The sequence below is a fragment of the Eleginops maclovinus genome, chromosome 8, assembly GCF_036324505.1.
Source record: "Eleginops maclovinus isolate JMC-PN-2008 ecotype Puerto Natales chromosome 8, JC_Emac_rtc_rv5, whole genome shotgun sequence".
Lineage (NCBI taxonomy): Eukaryota > Metazoa > Chordata > Actinopteri > Perciformes > Eleginopidae > Eleginops > Eleginops maclovinus.
In genome coordinates this window covers 2,516,054-2,536,869 of record NC_086356.1, presented here as the reverse complement: position 1 = coordinate 2,536,869, position 20,816 = coordinate 2,516,054, and the positions used below count along the sequence as shown (strand labels likewise).

General features: G+C 44.0%; 1 protein-coding gene across 1 annotated transcript in view; it reads right to left on the bottom strand.

Moving 5' to 3' along the window:
- The window catches only part of ror2 (receptor tyrosine kinase-like orphan receptor 2), a 38,751-nt gene that overhangs the window by 12,577 nt on the left and 5,358 nt on the right, over nucleotides 1-20,816 (bottom strand). The window contains exon 2 of the mRNA XM_063889381.1: nucleotides 5,609-5,680. Coding sequence (XP_063745451.1) covers nucleotides 5,609-5,680 — 72 coding nt within the window. The remainder of the gene's footprint in view (nucleotides 1-5,608; nucleotides 5,681-20,816) is intronic.

Sequence of the window (20,816 nt, the reverse complement as noted above, 5' to 3'; positions counted from 1 at the left end):
GTGTCCTTCCTTGCAGCATGCACAGAACCATTACACACAAGTCCATCCCACGCAGGTCAACCCAAGTCAAACACAGTCTGTTATAATCACTGCATCACTGACACACACACACACACACACACAGGAGGCTGTCTCACTCTGAGGAACAGAACCAACACAGTATGCACGGAGTGAGGCATGATGGGATGGCTGAGCTTCGCGTAAAGACCTGACCTTAAGAAACTGTGAGCACGGAGACTTGAAGCAGACGCTCAGAGTGACACAGCCAGCTGGGATCATACTGAAAATGCTGCGGTCACACATCCAGTCACGCTCTACACTCAGAGTGTTTGTTCAGGACCTCAGGGCTGATGCAGGAATTTTTGGGCAGCCGTGAAAAAAACAAAATTATGCCCCTTACATTTTTTGTATGACTTAATAAATATGGAGCCTCCAGAACCGTGTGGTGCAATGGAATGAGGTACGTTTACTTCTACTCAGAATGCTGCAGCTCGACCGGTCTTCAGCCCGGCCAAAGGTCTCCCACACCCCTCTGAATCACGCCTGTTTGCCATCCTGGCTCCTGATTGGTTGAAGGAGCTCCCTATTGACTTCAAGACAGCAGGAACTCTGCGGATCCTCCGTCACAAACTGAAAATGCATCTGTTTCCATTGTGTCTCGGCAATTGAATGCACTTTAAATAGTTGATGTAGGCCTTACTAATCCAACAACTCTTACAATCAGAGTTTAAATCACTTTGCACTTTTGCAGCCAAATGATATGTAACGTTCTACAATTTGGAAGCCATTAAAGCACTTTCACTCCACTACATTTATTGGACAAAGTTAGCTTCCACTAAATAAATATAAACTATCATATAAAAAGTACGATGAAAGAAATCCTGCAGTAGTGTTCGAGGAGTGAGTGAAACACACCTATGGAAACACCTGCTATCTATGCATAAAATGTGTATATAGGTTCAAGCAACCTCCATCAAACCTTCACCTCATCGCAGTGACATCAATATATATTTCCAGCTTTCAAAATGTTTCGTTGTGCACGTTTCCTTTTCCCACAGCGAAAATAATATACTTTTTAAATCCGTTTTTCAATTTGTTGTGTGATTTTGGGTCCAAAATGTTCATATAGTATCTCAAAATGAAAGAAATTACTATCAGGTAACGAAGGTGAGGTTGTCCTCTAGAAATAGACACCAAATCCTAATCATTTATTTATGGGGTTTAGCCAGACAAGATCAAAAGTATGAGAAAACAGGCAAATTATCCCCGGACTGCAGGGTTAAAGCAGCTCCACCTTTACCAGCTGTGATGAACACATTAATGCATCAATAAAACAAAAGAACGTGCAAAATAGGACAAAACACAGTAAGTGCTTTTAATTTACATTATTCCGAGTATATTTTAATACCAATTCTTCTAAAAGTCACATTTAAAACTGAACAGCTGACTTTCCATTTAACCATCCGGCACAATTTAGCACTTTGTCCATACAAGGTCCGGCCATATAGTAGGCTTCCATCGAGTCTCGTTAAAGTACTCCTGAGGATCTGTTATGCATATTACTGTATAAGGGAATAAAGAGGAATGGGGTGCGGAGACATTGATAAACACACACACACAGACAGTCCCCTGGCTCTTTATTCCAGTTGCATTTAAGGCTCTTGAGTTTACGCAATGGAAAAAGAGAGATGCTCGCCAGCTTCGCTTCCCTCTAACGACACAGCTCTGCAAAAAACGACACATGCCAAAACTCCCCGATCATAACCGGGAGCTGCAGAGATGTGACGTTCAGACAGCTCGGATGATCAAACACTGCAGACTGGCCGCTTATCTGACCCTTTAGCAGTAGCTTTGCTTTAAATTTAGAGAAAGATGCGCTGTATGTTGTGCAGATTGCAACGCCATTTAAGGAGATGAGAGATAACTTGACGGATAGGAGCTACGTGATCAGAATGGAAGCTCCATCATGACGTGTGACGCCTTAAAGAACTGGGCTATAGCTACCTTTGTGAGGAGCCTAGCAAATGTGTCTTCGGCATAAAAGTATAGACATTAAAGTGCCTGAAAAGGAAGAAGGATGCTATACTTTAAAAATATAACCTGTTGCACGCTTTTTCCTACCTTCTGACATCCCATGCTCTACCTATACGTCCCCAGAGCACCAGCTTCTCTCTCAGCTTCTCTCCCTGCTTTGTTACCTGGATTTTCCTCCCACTAGGACAGGCTTTCCTCTCATACCTGCTGCCTCTACCTGCCATCAGTCCCTCCCTGCATAACAGCAGCAAAGACACTTGTAAAATTAACTTAGACTCTTACTTCTGTACTGGTTTAAATGCGTCCCATTGCAAAGCATGACCAAATCCAATCCTGAAAACGACGATTAACTCATTTCTATTTACAGATTGAGCGCTCTTTGTTAGTGAAGTGAGAACTGAGTCAGCTGTGTTGGCACAATGAGAGTGAGTGAAAGCTAAAACTAAATCTGAAGCACACACTGCTCTGCAAGAGAAGAATGGAGCCCACAGCAGATCAGATCATCCCATCATGGCTGTGTAAATACTCAACACTCACTTCAAACTCTCCAATCCATCACCATTCTCACACAATGAAATGCAATCCTGCAGAGGAAGAGGCAGCATGCACGCCAGACTCATCATCCCGTTTTAAAAGCCACTTTGAGCCCGGTGAGGCACCGTTTTGAGGGCTCAAATATCAAGTCTGAAGTGCTTGATTGATTAGTCCTTTCCCCGAGAGATAGTGCCGATGAAAAGCCGCTTTCTCTCAAAGCCAGCGCTCTGGCCAGCTTCCAAAGCCCGGTCCACCCTGACAAGTGGCCTGTTTGTCTCAGAAATGACCACTCCAGGTAATGACACCTGAAGTGGTTGTGTCGGAGTTAAGAAAATCCTCAATCAATTAGGTTGCATTCAAGTGCTGATTTTAAAATCTGACATCAAGAGCTGTTGGGATGAGCTCTGGTGTGGGGACGTTAATTTGATTTCATGTTGCTTTATGTTTTCACAGAAAGGAACAAGTGGTTTACTGAACAATCCCCCCGGGGCAAAGTTTAATTGATTTATTGATTGATATTATTATTATTGCTGCATATTTGCATATTTTTGAACCTGATTATATTTTTGATCCATATTGTACAACTATTTAATTATACACACATTAATACATTTTATATTGAGTATTATTGCTGTTCATGTCCTTTATACTGTAGATATGTACATAGACGTGGTGTCCCTGAGCAAGGCACCATTCCCTACACTGCCCCCCGGGGGCCGTACAAATGGCAGCCCACTGCTCCGAACACTAGGATGGGTCAAATGCAGAAGATCGAATTTCCCCACGGGGATTAATGAAAGTACATCTGTCTTTCTTCAGACCTGCTGCTGTTTATTGTATTTATCGTTATTTTAAGTTCATTTGATTATGGTTATAGTTCCTTCCACCTTCTAACTTTATCTCTATCATCTTCCTTCCAGATAGTAAACCAGAATATGTTTAATTCTCTTCAGCATATTTCCCTCGTTGTGCTCGAATGACTCCCAACAAGTCAGCCCTGAATTTAATATATGATCAATGAGCGTTAAAACTACCCGTCAGATAATGATTATAAGGTGGAAAAAGTAATGACAGACCCAGCTCTGCAGAGTTCCTGTTAAAGCACGGTTCCAAAATGTTTGTAAAAGCTATTACCGCTCAGTGCTCACTTCACTCCCCGAAGAAGTGACGGCCAATGCAAACAGTCCGCACTTTATACCTTTCCATTTCCCCACCCTGGCATTAAACAGACCCAGCTCCAGCGGCAGTGAAGCTCCCTTTAAATTACGCCATGAATCACGCTCACAGCCGGGAACACCCACCGTGCTGCAGGGCAGAGCTGAGCCGAGAGGACAGGGCGTAAAAACCAGAAGGCATTAAGATTTACAAACCTGTTAGAGACCATTAATGAAGTCTTTAATGCAGTTATTAGGACTGACTGTCGCCATGCATGCACCTCTGACTGCTGCACGATGGACTGGCTGAGGAAAGTACGGTTCTGCATGGAAAACACCTTCAACTGTCGATGCTTATTGGTCCGTACTGAAGATGTAAACCTCCACCTGAAGTCCTGAACTGGTGTTGCACATTTTGCATCTAAAAATAAGCTCATCTGATCACCACGATACTGCAGGCTTCTCTTCAGATGACTTGAGGAAACTCCAGTGTTCACAATGTATCATAAGTCTGATTGAATTACATGCCTTGGGTTGATCCATCCATCCATCCATCCATCCATCCATCTTCTCCCGCTTATCCGTCAGGGTCGCGGAGGTAACAGCTCCAGCAGAGAGCCCCAAACTTCTCTTTCCCTGGCCACATCAGCCAGCTCTGACTGGGGATTCCAAGGTACTCCCAGGCCAGTGAAGAGATATAGTCCCTCCACCTGGTCCTCGGTCTACCCCTCGGTCTCTTCCCAGCTGGACGTGCCTGGAACACCTCCCCAGGGAGGCGCCCAGGTGGCATCCTCACTAGGTGCCCGAACCACCTCAACTGGCTCCTTTCAACACGAAGGAGCAGCGGTTCTACTCCGAGTCCCTCCCGATGACTGAACTTCTCACCTTATCCCTGAGGGAGATCCCAGCCACCCTGCGGAGAAATCCCATTTCGGCCGCTTGTATCCGCCATCTCGTTCTTTCGGTCCTGACCCATCCTTCGTGACCATAGGTGAGGGTAGGAACGAAGATGGCCCGGTAGACAGAGAGCTTTGTCTTCCGGCTCAGCTCTCTTTTCGTCCACCTCTTTGGGTTGATCCTCTCAGTTTAAATTCACGTCTACATGTAGCTTCTAAATGTTCTCAAACTAAGTTAACACCTTGGAGGTAAGGTAATGCAATCACCATCTAGCCACCGTTTGAATATCCTGTAAAGTAGAATTTGATTGGCTGAGACCGTTCACTTCCTGTGTCTCTCCTGCATAAAGGGCTTGCTTTTCTGTTGTAGCCTGGTCAGATCTTGTACTACATCACTGGTGTGTTTACAATGTATCCCTCATGTGCTTCTCGGGTCAAAGAGACATTACTTCATCTCATTGCAACATAAAATAACATGGATGGAGTCATGCAATGCTCTTTGCAGCAAAAATAAATGAAAGTGATCCCGTTAAACACTTGAAGAGGTTTCAAAACAGACTCCTGGCTAAGCTTTGACAAACCCAGTCTTTGATAATCCATCCATCTACTGTATGTGCCTCCAAAAACCATAAAAACCTAAACAAAAATTGCCCTTTTTAACTCAAAACTATGGTTTGAAAGTGTGCAAAGGTGGTGTTAACGCGCCAAAATGAACAATAAAACTTGGATTAAAAGTTGTAATCCACACCTGGGTGATAAATTATAATACATACTCTATAAACAGTCACACCCGGACGAAGGTTTCGCAGTTGATGACTGCTGTAATGCACTGAAAGGGTAAACGTTTCATTTATTAACGAGGTAAATTCATAGTTTCATCAATATGTCCTGAAGGTATTTCAGGTGGAGTTTGTGCAGACAAACTAGAAACAGCTTTTGAGTTGGTCTCATCTGAACTGAATGCACGCTCTGGTGACTGCTGTATCTTACCGTCAGCTGTGGGAGCCGCTCCACTCTGAGCTTCAGCGACTCCGTCTGCATCCACCGCCAGACCCAGATCCCCTGCAGAGACAAGACAGAGAGAGGACACACAGGTGAGACTGAGGTGCAAATAAGTCTCACTTTGTTGATCAGGGAGCCCCACGTGAGCCCCCTTGCGTATTACTGTGTCAGTGCTTTCTGTAACAGACCGGGTTCTGCCTCCATGTACAGAACAAACACACATATTTCTCAATAACATGTGTAACGGATACTCAGCCGCTCTCTGGGAGCTAATCAGGCTCAGGCGCGGTAAGCAGACACGACGCACGGCTCGGTTATTAGCTCCACTTGGCATCGGCTCCCCCTGTGATGCCGAGCATGTGCTCCACAGATGTGGTTCCGCTGGAGGAAATTGGTGGTGCTGAGGACTTCATTGAACAAAAAACCCCATACAGCATTCCTTTCAGGAGCCACACTTCCCTTTATAGATCGGGTTTTAATCCAGGCGTGGAGGGAGGCAGACGGATGCTGGATTTGACCAAAAGACATGTGAAGCCGAGTCCTCTGGGATAATAAACAATGAGAGAGAGCCGCTCACTCCAGCTGATGTTCTCCCACAGAGGGGAACACGCAGCAACACAAGGCTCGGTTCTGCTGTTGATCTTTCCCCTGATCACACTCCCATCTGGTACTGATCTTTCGGAGAAGTAAGAGAAATAAAAATCCTAATGGAAACCACAAAGAGTGATCTGTTCCTGAGAGAACATGAAACAAAAAGGGAGGAAAGTCTAGATTTTAGACTGGTTTTGTTCTGTTTTGGGGGGGGGGGGTACACTGCTGATGATTCAGAACCAGTGCCATGTTAATGAAACATCAAAATGTGTGTTTTAATAAGCATTTTGTATTCATTTATTCAAAGGTTAGCGTAAGCAGCTTTCCTAGTTTGATCCTCCACACTGTTGTCAGGTTTTATATCAAAAATGTTCATATTCTTCTCCTCCACATTTTAGGAGAAGCCAAAGAGATATAAAGTTAGTCAGATTAAATTAAGGGATATTAAACTTGATTTAGAGTCATTAAAATAATATACATACACAGAGGTTTGTCTATAAAATATATGTATAGTATAAGGTAGTACAGTGGCCCTGAATACATACAACAAACCAATTAGAATGAACCATTTTAACTGCTGGGTTAATTCTACAGGGTCTCTCTGATGGAAAAGAAACAGAACAATTACTAATGAAATCACTCAGATTCATCCCTGTATTGAAGTCTGATTGCTTATTTATTTTTAAATGACAAAGTAAAGCTCCTCAAAGGTTCTTAAATGGGTAAGTACTTTTTAAGAACTTCATTGAAATTAAACGAGTGAATTAAACCCCCCTTTGTCGCTAAAGCCTTGAGGAACGCATCTCAGGATCAACACAATAACCAGGACGCTGTCGGGCCCTCACACTCCTCGCTGCGTGTTGTAATGCAAAACTGCCGCCTGCAGGGGACACTGGACTGGTTAAGCAGCTACTACCAACAACACAGAGAAGTAGTATTCTTACAGAGGAGGAGAAGTACTCAGGTCTTGTACTTGAGTAAAGTAGAAGTACTCAGGTCTTGTACTTGAGTAAAGTAGAAGTACTCAGATCTTGTACTTGAGTAAAGTAGAAGTACTCAGATCTTGTACTTGAGTAAAGTAGAAGTACTCAGATCTTGTACTTGAGTAAAGTAGAAGTACTCAGACCTTGTACTTGAGTAAAGTAGAAGTACTCAGATCTTGTACTTGAGTAAAGTAGAAGTACTCAGATCTTGTACTTGAGTAAAGTAGAAGTACTCAGGTCTTGTACTTGAGTAAAGTAGAAGTACCAGAGTGTAGGAATACTCTGTCACAGTAAAAGTATTCTAAATGTTCCTCCAGTGAAAGTAGAAAGTACTCTCCTCTAAATGTACTTAAAGTAGCGACAGTAAAAGTAGTCATTGTCTGATTGGTCCATTTCAGAATAATATCTCTGATATGTTTTATAATGATTGATCATTAAAGTGTTCTCAGAGCTGGTAAAGGTGCAGCTAGTTTGAATGGCTTTGTATACTGCAGGGTAGCTGCTGGATTTACTGCAGGTGAACTACAGTCTGATTTAAGGGAGATTATACTTCCATCATTCATCCTAATCTGCCTAGCAACTAAAGGGTTTAAATACATGTAGTGGAGTAAAAGTATGAAGTAGCAAAGAATCTACACAACACTAGCATCTCAAAAGCGTACTTAAGTACATTCTTATTTACTTTCCACCTCTGTATTTGGACAAGAAGTAAACTGATTTGCAGTCAGCATAAGAAGCCATGCTCCAGGCCCCCCATCACACTGGAGCTGTGATTGATTACACGGATCCACAGTCATGGAAAAAGCAGGATTGGGGGCAAAAGGATGCCGTTCCATCCAAGAGTGTAAGACTGCTGGCTGCTGCATTCCTCCAGCCTGCAGCCTCCCCATGAAAGAGCCCTTTGAGAGCTGAGGGGCCACAGCTCCTTCTGCTGGGGTTTGGACAGAGGGCCCTCTGGCACACCTCAACACTTTCCTTCCCTGTGCTGCTGCTGTGAGAGTGTGAGTGTGAGTGTGAGTGTGAGTGTGAGTGTGAGTGTGAGTGTGAGTGTGAGTGCGAGTGTGAGTGTGAGTGTGAGTGTGAGAGTGTGTGAGTGTGTGTGTGTGTGTGTGTGTGTGTAACCTTTGTCTCTGTTTCTCCCCATCCTCCACTTCCAGCCTCTCCCCGAGTGTGAGGCCGGCGCTGCCTGAACAGTCGGAGTTATAAAAACATCTCTGGAAGGCCGAGCTTCTCCAGAGGCCGGAGTGATTGAAACCGGTCGGAGTTTAAAGTCGACACACGGAAGCGAACAACCACAGAGTGTCAGAGGAGGAACATTACAGAGAAACTCAACCACTGCGCCTTCTGTCCAAGAACCGGAGTGGTTGATGACGTGTTATAGAGCTACAAGCAGCAGCCATGTTTTAATAAATAATATAGAACGGCGCCAACACATGAGCACGTTCCCTCCTCTGGTTAACGAGGGGGACAAAGCGCCTCAAACTTCTCCTGACAAACCGGACTGAAGACAACACAGAAGTGATATTAAGTGGTTTCATTTGGACTTCCTTACAAATGTACTTGTTATTGCTTCTGCTGATGTTTCCACTCTGCTCCGAGACACCAGGATGTGTGCCGGGCGCTTAAGCACATTTTTGTACTGGCAAAACAACTTCTGTTACAGTCACGCATATTCTCCCCTTATACTTTGGAACAGAGACGTCTGTAAATCTGTGCATATCTTTTCTATTTTTCATTAATTTTCCTGAGCTGATAACAGACTTAACAAAGCAGCTTCCAAGTGCATGGTATGCATGCTCAATGGCCCCATGGATGCAGGAGATCGAAGGATGATTTGGTTCTTTCCGGTCTTGAGAGTCCGGTCATTCTGACTGAATTCAAATTACCAGGCCACGTCTCCAAGGCTGTATCCTTTTTATAAATGTTGTGCTTTCTCCGGCTTCTGAGGATGTTTCTAACCTACAACTGGGTCCTGCTCAGAAAGAGATACTCAATGCAAAATGCAATCCGAGTTATCACCATTCATCTACAGTTCATAGAATCAAAAACTAAAAGGCACCCAAAGAAAGTCCGCTCCGGGTTTTACTGCAAACGAAAGAAACCCAGGAATAAAAAAACAAACATAAAGAGTCTTTAACCAAAAGAAGGTTGGAGAATGGGGATGCTGTAACCCTTTTATATATGTCATGCTTTCTCCGGCTTCTATAGATGTCTCTAAACTATAACTGGGCCCTGCTCTGTAAGAGACACTAAATGCATCTGGAGCCGGAAAACAAATACTTAAGTAAGAATAACTGTGAGATTTTCCAGGCTTTGTCAGAACTGGATGAGAGAAACCCTTCAGAGGGAGCTGCAGTCAGGGTCAGAAGGATACCATGAAGCCAATAATGCATGCCGTGGATAAGAGGAAGTAATAGATGCCTGTCACAGGAGGAAGTAGTTATTAGAAAGTGCAGGTTATGAAGTTGAATACCGGCAGTGTGAGAGGCCGTCTTCGTTCAGTTTGAAGAGCTTTCACTTGCCTCCCTGCTCTCAAAGTATCAGCACAACCCTCTGCCTTCTATCTGCAGATCTGCCACTTGACCTGATGCCGCTCAGATTGCGTTTATATGGCTGTGTGGGGGGGTGGGGGTGGGATCTGCACACATTACCTCCTCCAGTCCAAACAAGTCAAGTCATGGTCAACCTCCCTCTGCTAGGTATCCCATTCAGAGCCCCTGTGAGCCTCCTCTGTCTCCCTCCCTCTCGTCTGGCTCTCAGTTTTCCGTCACTGCAGTGTTTCAGAGTCTCCTCAGTTACAGATAAGTGCAGGGTCTGAGAAACGGAGAGCCACGCTGCTGCCGTTTCAGGGTTAAAATGAACAGGATCCGTACATGCGTAGGTTCTCCTCGAAACGCTATCTTTGTTTTTGTTTGATACACATGTGGTTGGGTTTTGAAATGTGTGTTTTAAATATAAAATGCCTGATCTCAACTACAGTAGATGGTATTACCAAGTCTGAGACGTCTTACTAGCCCCACCTTCTCGTATACTCAATCACAGAGAGGCCTTTCCAACATTGAGCAACCATAATATGTATTCAGTAGGGCTGTCAGCGCGATGAATCAGGAAAACGTTTCAGATTTCAGATGTCTTTCTTAATTTTCAACCCAATTTTTCCACATCACCAAGATCGACCCCAATTTCCTACCATAACTCAGTTACTGAGAATTGCGTGGCAGAGAAAAGGTTAAAAAGGGTAGACATTAGAATAAGCTACATGTATTACACTGTGGTGGGAGTTGTAAATGGCTCACAGGATACTTCATAACTCCTAAAATAAAGATTGGTTGGCGGTTATAGTGGGAATAGAGATGCAAATCACACACATTTTCAAGGAATGTGTTTAAATAAGTGCCTTTTGGGAAATTCCACACGCTACTATTGGAGACATTCTGGTTTTATTCAACACCCGAGGAATGCATAATGTTATACCTTGGAAATATAAAAGATGGTGTGATTGATAAGGATCGAAACTTATTTAAAACACTGTTAATAGAAAGCAGGAAATGTGTGTGGAGTCAATATATATGTTGATCAATCCAGTTCATCAATACTCCAGTTGGGTAGAACACCAACATGAGTCCATTCCAGTTCGTAGAATCAGAAACAAAAGGCACCCGAAGAAAGTCGCTCCAGGTTTTGCAAACAAAAGAAACCCGGAAAAAAATGTTTTTAACCAAAAAAGGTTTGAAATCTGCTGGTTTTATGGAGGCTTAACTGGTTGGATGGACTGGGACAGATGGGCGTGTGGACGTGCTTCAGACGGGCAACAGGGCGTTACAAGGTTTAATAAAAATAAAGTAAGATTGTGAAGTTTTATTGCCATTTTAAGCACAAATGTAGAAGCCGCGTTGCCTAATGATGCAAGAGATAACTTGAAGAGTTGATTATATTTGCATCCCTACAGCATAGAGATGAAGGTCTGTCCCTGTTCAGGTTCTGCAAAGCAGTCAAAAAACTGGAGCAACAGTGTGTGTGTTTCTGCAGAAATCATGGCCTAATCTTTTCACTCTCCCGTGATATTCAGAGGCGGAACAGAAAGTTAAGTTATGCTGTTATGAAAGGAGATAAGTGAAATGGGGGCATGCCGGCGCCTCTTTGATACTGGAAGAAGTGGCAGAGCAGCAGACGAGACAAGTGGTGAACCGGCCCGTCGTAAACTTTATGACCTAACTCTGCAGAGCAACCAGTACGGTGTGTCTGGTGGAGTCTCAGGGGACGGGAGAGAGAGAGCCAATCGGTAATCTGCAGGCCGGTCGGGAGTGGGATGGAAAGTTTGAACGTGTCGGAATGTGTTTCTGGTATTTCAACAAATGGCCTAACCTGTCCTGTCCTACACACAGCTCCTCTCCGCTGTGAAAGAGGACAATGAAATGATGGCCCCCCCATATAAAAGCTGGGGTCAGTGGAGCTGAAGCCCCTCGGGGGAAACGAGCCAAACAGGATTGCTTTGAGGTGAATCCTCCAGAGTTTGGGGGTGTGAACCATGGTGGGTAACTTAAGGTCAGGATGTCTGCTGCTTCAAATGTAACTTCATTGTCTTGTGATGGTTTAACTATAATTCCTCTTCTTTGGAGAAAGCTGAGCTGCAGATAAATGCACGGACAGTGATGACCTCATACCTGAAGAACTTTGGTCTGTGTGTCACTCAAATCAGCTGAAATCAACAGGACCTGAGAATACATAAGAGGACCTGAAAAGACCTGAGCAGACACGAGTAGACCTAAGAACACCAAAGAGGACCTTTGAGGACATAAGAAGGCCTTAAAGGACAAGAAAGGACTTAAGAAAACCTGAGAGGACCTGAAAAGAGACCAGAGAGGACCTGAAGAGACCTTAGGGTACTTGAGAAGACATGAGAGTTCCAGAAGAATACCTAGAAGTAGGTAAGATGAACTGAAAAGACCGGACAAGACCTAAGAGGACCTGGGAAGACCAGAGAAGAACTGCTAGATCCTTAGAAGAGCAGAGAAGACCTGATAGGACCTGAAAAGACAAACACAGAACCTGAAAAGACCTAACATGACCTATGAGGACCTGAGAAGACCTGGCACTCGGCACACACGCCTACATCCTTTCTTGAGTGGAACCAAAGGACTTCAGTGAATGCTCTGCTAGTTAGTAGCCGGTAGTATAAAGTAAATAAATACCGACAAAAAGACCCAATGCTACACAACAGGAAGTGAGACTGAGTGTGTTGCTGGATGTGGAGAGGTGGTTTGTTGTTTGACACATTATTTTGAGCTTGTTTAGCTACAGGCTCAAAAATCTCACAAATGCTTCAACATTTTTGGGACAGCTTTTAAAACCTCTCCACACCTTGAGGGGAAATGCCTTCAAATATTAACTTGAAGCATACTGAAGCCCAAACGTAACTTCCTAAGCTCTCTGGTATTTTCCATGTTAACCATGAACTCAAGCTGCAGTTATCTGATATGTGAATCCATACAAATGTTGAATTTCAACCACACACACACACACACACACACACACTTGCATGCTTTTGTTCCCAGCTATACTGGAAAAAGTCTTCGGTCTGCAACATCCAGAAAGTGGTCCCTCTCAAACACAAACCACATCCAGATGTGAGTCCTTCTGTCACACAGGCATTATCCCTCCCATCATCGGGACATAAACGGTGTTTCTGTATCTGTGGCCCTCTCTGGACGTCCGATGGTATCACTTAACTGCGATGAAATTTCCCCCTCAGTCGCTCCGATGCTGTTTTCCCACCTCGTCACAGAGGTAACTCCATACCCATGACTGAGTTAAAACAACAATAGATATCTCATAAAAATGAAGGCACTTCCCCTTCAAATATTTGGCCATTTGGAGGCTCAAAGACAGGACAATAAATGAGGCCGGGAAGGTCGAGATGGAGGGTGGGGGGGGGGTGGGGGGAGGCTGATTCATTTGCATTTTATGGCCTTTCTGATAAGAACCTGCATACCGAGCTGTGGTAAACCAGCCATGAAACAGAACGCTTTGGATGAATGTAAAACAAAGCTCTAGTGTCAACTGTTTATCTTTCTCCATACCAGCTCTTAGTCATTCTTTCCTCCAGTCCGGGGGAAGAGCAGGAGGGAGGGGCTGAAGGTGCCAGCAGAATATCACAGATTAAGTTGTGAAAAACTCTGCTCCCATTTCCTTCTGAAGCCTTTCCTCTTCAGCCCCCGTCTCTGAGCTATGATTAACAAAGCATCTGCTGCAGAAGAGGGACAGGCTATTAGTTTAACAACCCTGCTGTTAACATATTTCCACAGAGCCATGGCAGACTGTGAAGGCCAGCAGCGCTTACTGGGAGCTTTCAGCACCTTTTACTCCTCCGTCTCCACGGACAGATATGCTTCAGATTCAACAGATGAATCAATCCGCACGTCTTCTCTGTACCATGACATTATCTCAGTGTTGCTCCTCTGGCCTTCTGATGTGTAAAGCTCCCAACAGTCCTTCAATTATCACACAGATCCTTCATTCAACGCGTGGTGTAGACTTGTGATTTAGGCTCCACAGTTTGACTTTAGACAAGAGTAAAACTCCAGTGGGCGGGGGAGGTAACAAAATATAGTAAATCAGGTTGTTTTTTTGTGATAGACGCTCGTCTTTCAACTTATTGTTATTAACGAAGTACAATATGCAAACTTCAAAATAAAAAAGTCTAGAACTCGAAATATTGGAGTCAAATAACCCAGGATTTTGCAGATTTCCCCCTGTGAAATGTGAAAGTGAAGCCAGAAAACAATCTCTCTGTTGGTCAGAAAGGGTTTACTGAGTCCAGAGATATGGAGATGGGGTCAGATGTCTGGTCAGACGGCAGAGACAGCTTACGGAGGATAAATAGGGGATGGATGTCCGGTGGGTCTGCGGGGGACGAGTGGCAGGCAGCAGGCTGACACAGACTGAGATTTCTGATCCTTTCTTTTACTCTCCTTTTTTCTGGAGAGGAAGTAAAGAAACCGGAGCTCTGGATTTATTTGTTGTTTGAGGTGCAATATACGACTCAGCAGCTTTCAGACGTGAAGACACTATTATTTTCTAATGCATGATTTGCACTGGAAAGTGGGCGGGGCTTAATTTTGGCGCCTCATACTGTATACTTTTCTTCTGCAGAATGGGCTGATAGTAAGTATATTCAGTGGTGATCTCTGATTAACTGCATTCAAATACAAGTCATTGTTTAAAATGCACACAACAAACAAGACTAGCTGCAAAAAATGATTATCTAATATGCAGGTAAACGGGGTTCTCCACTGGTTTAGGATTGCACTCTTACATTCCCAGTGTCACAATGGACCAAATCAAAATCGTTGTAGCACAACCGGCTGCTTTTTTTATTCCACGTGTTCTTTTTCCTTATCACCACATCGTGACTACATTACCCACAATGCAGCATGATTGCAGGGCGTATGTGGGAAAATAGTGGTGCAGAAATGAAGTTACATTTGGAGTGATGTGCATGGATTTATAATATGGGACACCCAGTGTTTGCGCCCTCTTGCAGAAGATATTCAGCGTGATTATAGCAGCTCTTTAAATCTGAATTACCCAGGAATGGTTCAGAGTGACGCACGTGATAATGTTCAATTGAATCGAGGAGGAATGTGAGAGGGATCCAGAATCAAAAACAACCTCAAGTCCCTCTAACAGACAGTTACACAGGTAGAGAAGTATGCGCCGTTAAACACGATCCCGGGACTTAAACGGGATAATTATGAACAGACTCAGCAACACGGCCCGGGGCTTCAAATATCTGCTAATCCAAAAAGACAATGACCAGGCACATGTTGGATTCCAGCGAGATCAAAAACACCCCCTGCCTCTTCCTCTTCTAGGAAACACAAGTACACACACTGTTTTCTACAGCAACAGGGTCTTCATTAATAACGTCTGTAACATCCAATCCAAGACACAAAAAGGCCTGGCAGTTCAATGAGTGCGTCAGCTGACCTTTGACCTCTGAGTGTGTGTGTGTGTGTGGGGAGGGGCTGTCCCTCACTTCCCAGACTACACAGTTTATGAAGCACAGTTCAAGAGGTGATCCAGGAAACCAAACAACTGATAAAGCCCCCCCCCCCCCCGACACCCTGAATGTGAACATCCACCCAGAAACATTCACCGCCCCACTCCCACCACCCCCCACCACCACCCATTTACCGAAATGAACTCTTTCAGCCATTAGGGTTACTGGTAAATATCTCCACACAGGAAGTAACAAATTAACCTCCCATTTTAAGAGGGTTCCTCCCCGAGTGATAGCTCCATCGAGTGAGCAGTAATGACAACCCCCCCGCACCTCTGAGTAACGTCCAAAAGGAGCACTGGTTCTTTCCCAATGAAAGAGAGCTGTGGGCCAGTTAGACGCAAGAACCAGTTTGCTTTTCCACTAGGGGAGCCACATCCTGCTGTCAGTGTGATATCCCCCTTAAACAACATGGCGGACGATGTATGGCGTTTTAATTATTCCGTATGAACTGTTGCTACCACGGTGAAACCAGTTCAGTTAATGGTTATATGTCACTGAACTGGTTTATGCTTCTCCCATTAATATATACCAGTGTGTGGATTTAGCGTCAATGTTTCTGCACCATCTTTCAAATAAGAGGTGAAAATAAGTTGTGCCTGCGGCTTCTGATGACCCCGGGCCTACCAAGTTCAGGCAGACACTGAATCTATGCCAAACCGACCCTTGAACTACCTTGGCGGAAAGGGGTTTGATGTCCAAAAGTAGTACTGGGGAGTATTCAGCCCCCTACCTGAGCCTGAAGGACCCTTTCACCTCACCCAGACTCCCAAACCTCCTCCAGACACACTTACTTTTGGTTGTATTTGCCAGAAAACAAAAATCGGTGGTGACGGGACTGTACTTAAATAGCGCTTTATCCACTTTTTACGACTCCTCATCATTCACACCTCGACCACACAGGGCAAAGTGCCACTTTTTGAAGCTAACATGCCATCGGGAGCAACTGGGGTTAAGTGATGCCCGAGGAAACAACGACATGTAGACTGCGAGGGGCTGGGATTGAACCCCCATCCTTCCGATTGAAAGACTGCACCACCTTGCAGACACAGAAGGCTAATGCTACCTCATAGCTGCAAGCATTCCTCATGAGAAGAGCCTGAAGTTTGTCTCGCTTTTAGCCAAGCCTGCAATCAGTAATTAAAGCAGTCTCTTAAATAATGACACCGAGCCAAAGCATTGTAGACTAACTGGAATGGATTTCTTTCCTCTTTTGCAAAGCCCTTTTTCTTCTAAGCATTGTGGAATCCCGGGTTGTTTATCTCCGTGTTGATGTGCTAGCAACCCTTGTCTTCCCTCCTTTTGTTGACACTTGGCTGTGATACTAAGCATCGTGGATCAGAACAGTGTGAAAAACATTGGCAGGATCATGTATTGCGCAATCCCTGCTCGTACGTGTGTCCTTGCACAACTGAACCACTCATGAAAAAAAAATAATAAGTGGACTAGCAATCCAAATAAATATGCATCATGGACGGACTGTTTATATTAAACTCATGCATCAATTACCAGGCATGACGTTCATAGCTACTTCCTGAATTTTCCCCACAGAGAGAAGACTACACACCTGGGCACCACTTTACAATAAGACTACCCTCATAAAGGATTCATAAAGGGGTTATAATAAGGTTATTAATTAGGTTGTAAACACTGTATTAATCATTAAGAACCATTTATAAACCAGTTCTAACATAGTTTTCATACTTCAACACAGGCTCACTATTTGGCAAGATGACTAAGCCTTATATTGGCTACCTAGCTTCCTTCCTCTTCTTCATCAGCCAGCATCCTGGGGGTCTTTTGATTCTCCCCCCCCATTCATCTTGATGTTTCTTGGCATCTCTTGAGCTAAGCAGCCAATATAAGGCTTAGCAGTACAGATAAATGTGGGCTCACTATTTGGCAAGCAACCGGTCACAGTGGCTCTGTTTATCTCCTGTCTTATAAAAGCTGATTGATGATTTATAAAGTGTTCACAACCTAATTAGTAAATGAAATTCCTTTATAGGGGTAGTCTTATTGTAAAGTGGTACCCTCACCTACAAGTAGAGGCATTCTTCTGCTCAGGTACCTCGACCCCTCCCCCCCAACCTGTGAGCGCACCACATCAAGTATATGCATTCACAAATACATCACTGGACATTTTTTAACCACAAATGCTTCAGAAAACCTTGATTTCTCAACTTAATAGTGCTTTTGTTTTCCTCTTATTCTGCTTATTTCTTCGTGGCTGTGTCTTACTCTTATGCAAAATGTCTGTCCTGTTTACACCCCACACAAACACACACTTTGCACCGTGTTGCTTCAGAGGAACACAGGGCTGCCTGTCATCCTGCCTTTCCTGCTACAAAGTATTTGTGGGCCTCCTCTGCTGGCTCTGCTTACCCGCTGCAGTAATGTGAAACATCTGTTAGCATGATGCCTCTTTGGTTTCCTTTCAAACTGCAATCAAGATAAGGCCGTGTATGATATAAGAGCACATCTTAGTTTGAAGAGGCAGCAGCAACACTGACAGTTATATTAAAACCCAGTTCTTTATCACAGAGAGCTAGTGGACTATTATGAGTTAAACACCACGGCTCTGTTTCAGCTAACAGAATCCATCCTGTCAACAAGGCAATGCACACACAGGCTGTCCATGGGAATGTGTTGCATCGCTCTAATTAGTCCCATATGCAGGAATATAATTAGTACCAGACCTGAGACACAGCCACATACAGCACAATGCTTCCTGCTAGTCCTTTTTCTCTTCTGCTAGCTCTGATCCTTTTGGTCTTTTTGTAGTCAATGGTGCTATTTTCTGTGTCAAATGTACTGATTTTGAATCAACGTAGGTTACCAGTAATCTATGCCCCACAGTTTATTTATCCAGGTTTGTTTACGGCACGTTACCTGCGTGATAGCATCTCTGTTGTTGCACAAACTGACCATCGCTCAGTGCCACTGCTGTGTGCTGGCAGCGGGATGAGAGTATGCCAACGTGACGTGAGGAATCAGTCCCTGCCGGTGCTTTGATGTGGGTGGGCCTATGTGTCATACAAAGATTACTCTTCTCAGGGGATTTAATAAAGATTAGAGCCCGTTTCCTTCAATGTTTCAAGAAATTTGAATCGATGGAAGTTGGAGTTAAACCACTGATTGGTTAGAAAGAATCTCCACCAGGCTGACACCCAAATATAAAGCCAAGCAATGGTCAATACCGACCACGATATTTGACTGAAGCGAGACCTAACGTAACACACTGGATCTGAGGTGAGGTGTAATGAAAATATGTGCATGCTCTGAGGACCAAGATAAGGGTGTGTTTTTTGTAGTGGAGAGTCAGTTTTTGTGCCACTTTTATATGTATAAACAGAGCTCTGGAAACACGAAGAGCTGGTTTGCAACTGTCCCTGAGTTCTATGGAAAAGAGGTAAAAGAGACCAATGCTGTATATCACTGCCCACGGCTCTGATCGAATCAACTCTTTAGAATCTGCTCCTCCATCAGCTGATAATGTAGACTGGGGGGGGGGGTACAGTGTGCTGAGTGAGATGAATAAGAGACAAAAGACCTGATGACAAAAGTTAGTCCAGTCTAACCCAACCATGCATTGGATATGAAGTACAAGTCTCCCACTGTAGCTGCAGTGTAGATGCCGGTGAACTGGGGTAGAAGCCACAGTAAGGGACTTCCAAATCCTGCACGTGTTAGCTTTAACCGTGCACAAGTTTCTTCTGAATTACAGATGCTTGTTCGGGCCAGAGGGCAGTGTGACAACAAACCAAACACAGTGCATAACAGTGGCGTTGCTGGGGGCTTGGACTGTCATTACAAGTGCTTGGATGACTGGGAGCCACATTTATAAACACACACAGCAGACCGACATTTAGGATGATAACCACTTCATGCAGACTGCAGACGGTGTGCTCAGGTGGACAATAAATACTAAATATGAGATGTTACTGTACAGCCTCTGTCGAATATGGAAAAGTATGGCTTCCTGTTGGAGTGGAAATGATGTGTGTGTAGGCAGAGCTTATTGTTTTAAATCTACAAAGACTTTATGCATCGAACACCCAAGACTTGTAGTTTTGTCATCACTCTGTAAATGTGTAAATCACGCGGGCTCTTTCTTTGTAGCTGTGGTGCAGCTCTGTGTACATCTACACAACGATCCCCCTGCAGCCTTCCTCGAGCTGCTTCACACTCCTCTGAGTGTTTGTCACCAGCCAGCAATTACCTGCAGCTCAGAACAAAGCCAGCCCTGTAAGAGCGAGGATGACGGGGCACTGTAAGAAACACTGTGACGAGGCAGAGGTAAGATTAAAAGTATCTCAGGTGACATTTGAGGAAATAAAAGATACTGTAATTAATAAAAACAACAACCTGTCCTGTTATAGATCTACCTGTGTTGATCTAGAAGCCACCAGAGAGTCTACATTTTAAATCATTAATGAGCTTTTATAAGATAAGAGATAAACAGGGCAACAGTGACCGGTTGCTTGCCAAATAGTGAGCCCACATGTATCTGTACCGTTAAGCCTTATATTGGCTACTTAGCTTGAGAGATGCCAAGAAACATCAAGATGGATGGGGGGGAGAATCAACTCAGTGAACAACAGATACCCAGAATGCTGTCTGATGAAGAAGAGGAAGGAAGCTAGGTAGCCAATATTAGGCTTAGTCATCTTGCCAAATAGTGAGCCTGTGTTGCTGTATGAAAAATATGTTAGAACTGGTTTATAAATGGTTCTTAATGATTAATATAGTGTTTACATCCTAATTATAAACCCTCTATGAATCCTTTATGAATCCTTTATAGGGTAATGTTATTGTTAAGTGGTACCAATATTTTTTCTGAAAAATTGATCTGAAAAACTTAAACAAGGCCAAGAACAGAAATGTTTTAAGCGTGGCATCATCTCTGGGTCTCTGGTGAGGGGTAACCAGAGACTAAAACTGATCAAGTCCTTTGGAATTAGTTTTTCTTTGATATTTCCCTAAAGCAAAGGTTGTGGGTAGCATCTGAAACTGAAAAGCACCACCTTGGTCCATAAGTGATTTGAGTCGATGCCTAACACTAAAGCCTCATTCTGAACTTTAACTGGAGTGTGTGTAAATTTAGCCACTCTGCTTTGCTGCTAATTTGTCTCAGGCTATTGTTAGCGACTCTAGCTTTCCTCTAACACCGTCATTATGAAAGAGAACTGAGCAGACGTGATGTAACAGAAACCCACGCGTGTATGGAATTAAATTAGCTTCATTGCTGTGTTTTGAAACCTGCAATCTCTTGTTGTCCTCAACACTCGGACTCCTACCGTGGGATAAACTGTACACCACACTTTGTAAATGTCTCAGTGTAGAAATAAGCTCCTTGCTCTGAAACTGAGGGGAACCTGAGCACTTCCCCCCCATTCCCCCAAACCTCGGAGTTACTGACTGACCTCTGGCTAACTCCTCTGGCGTGTCCAGCGCTGCTACGCTTTACTTCCCCTCACAGCGAGACGGTGGAAGTGGAAACACATACAGTAGCTAACTCAGGGTGTAATACAGTAGATGCTGTGGGTAATAACATTTC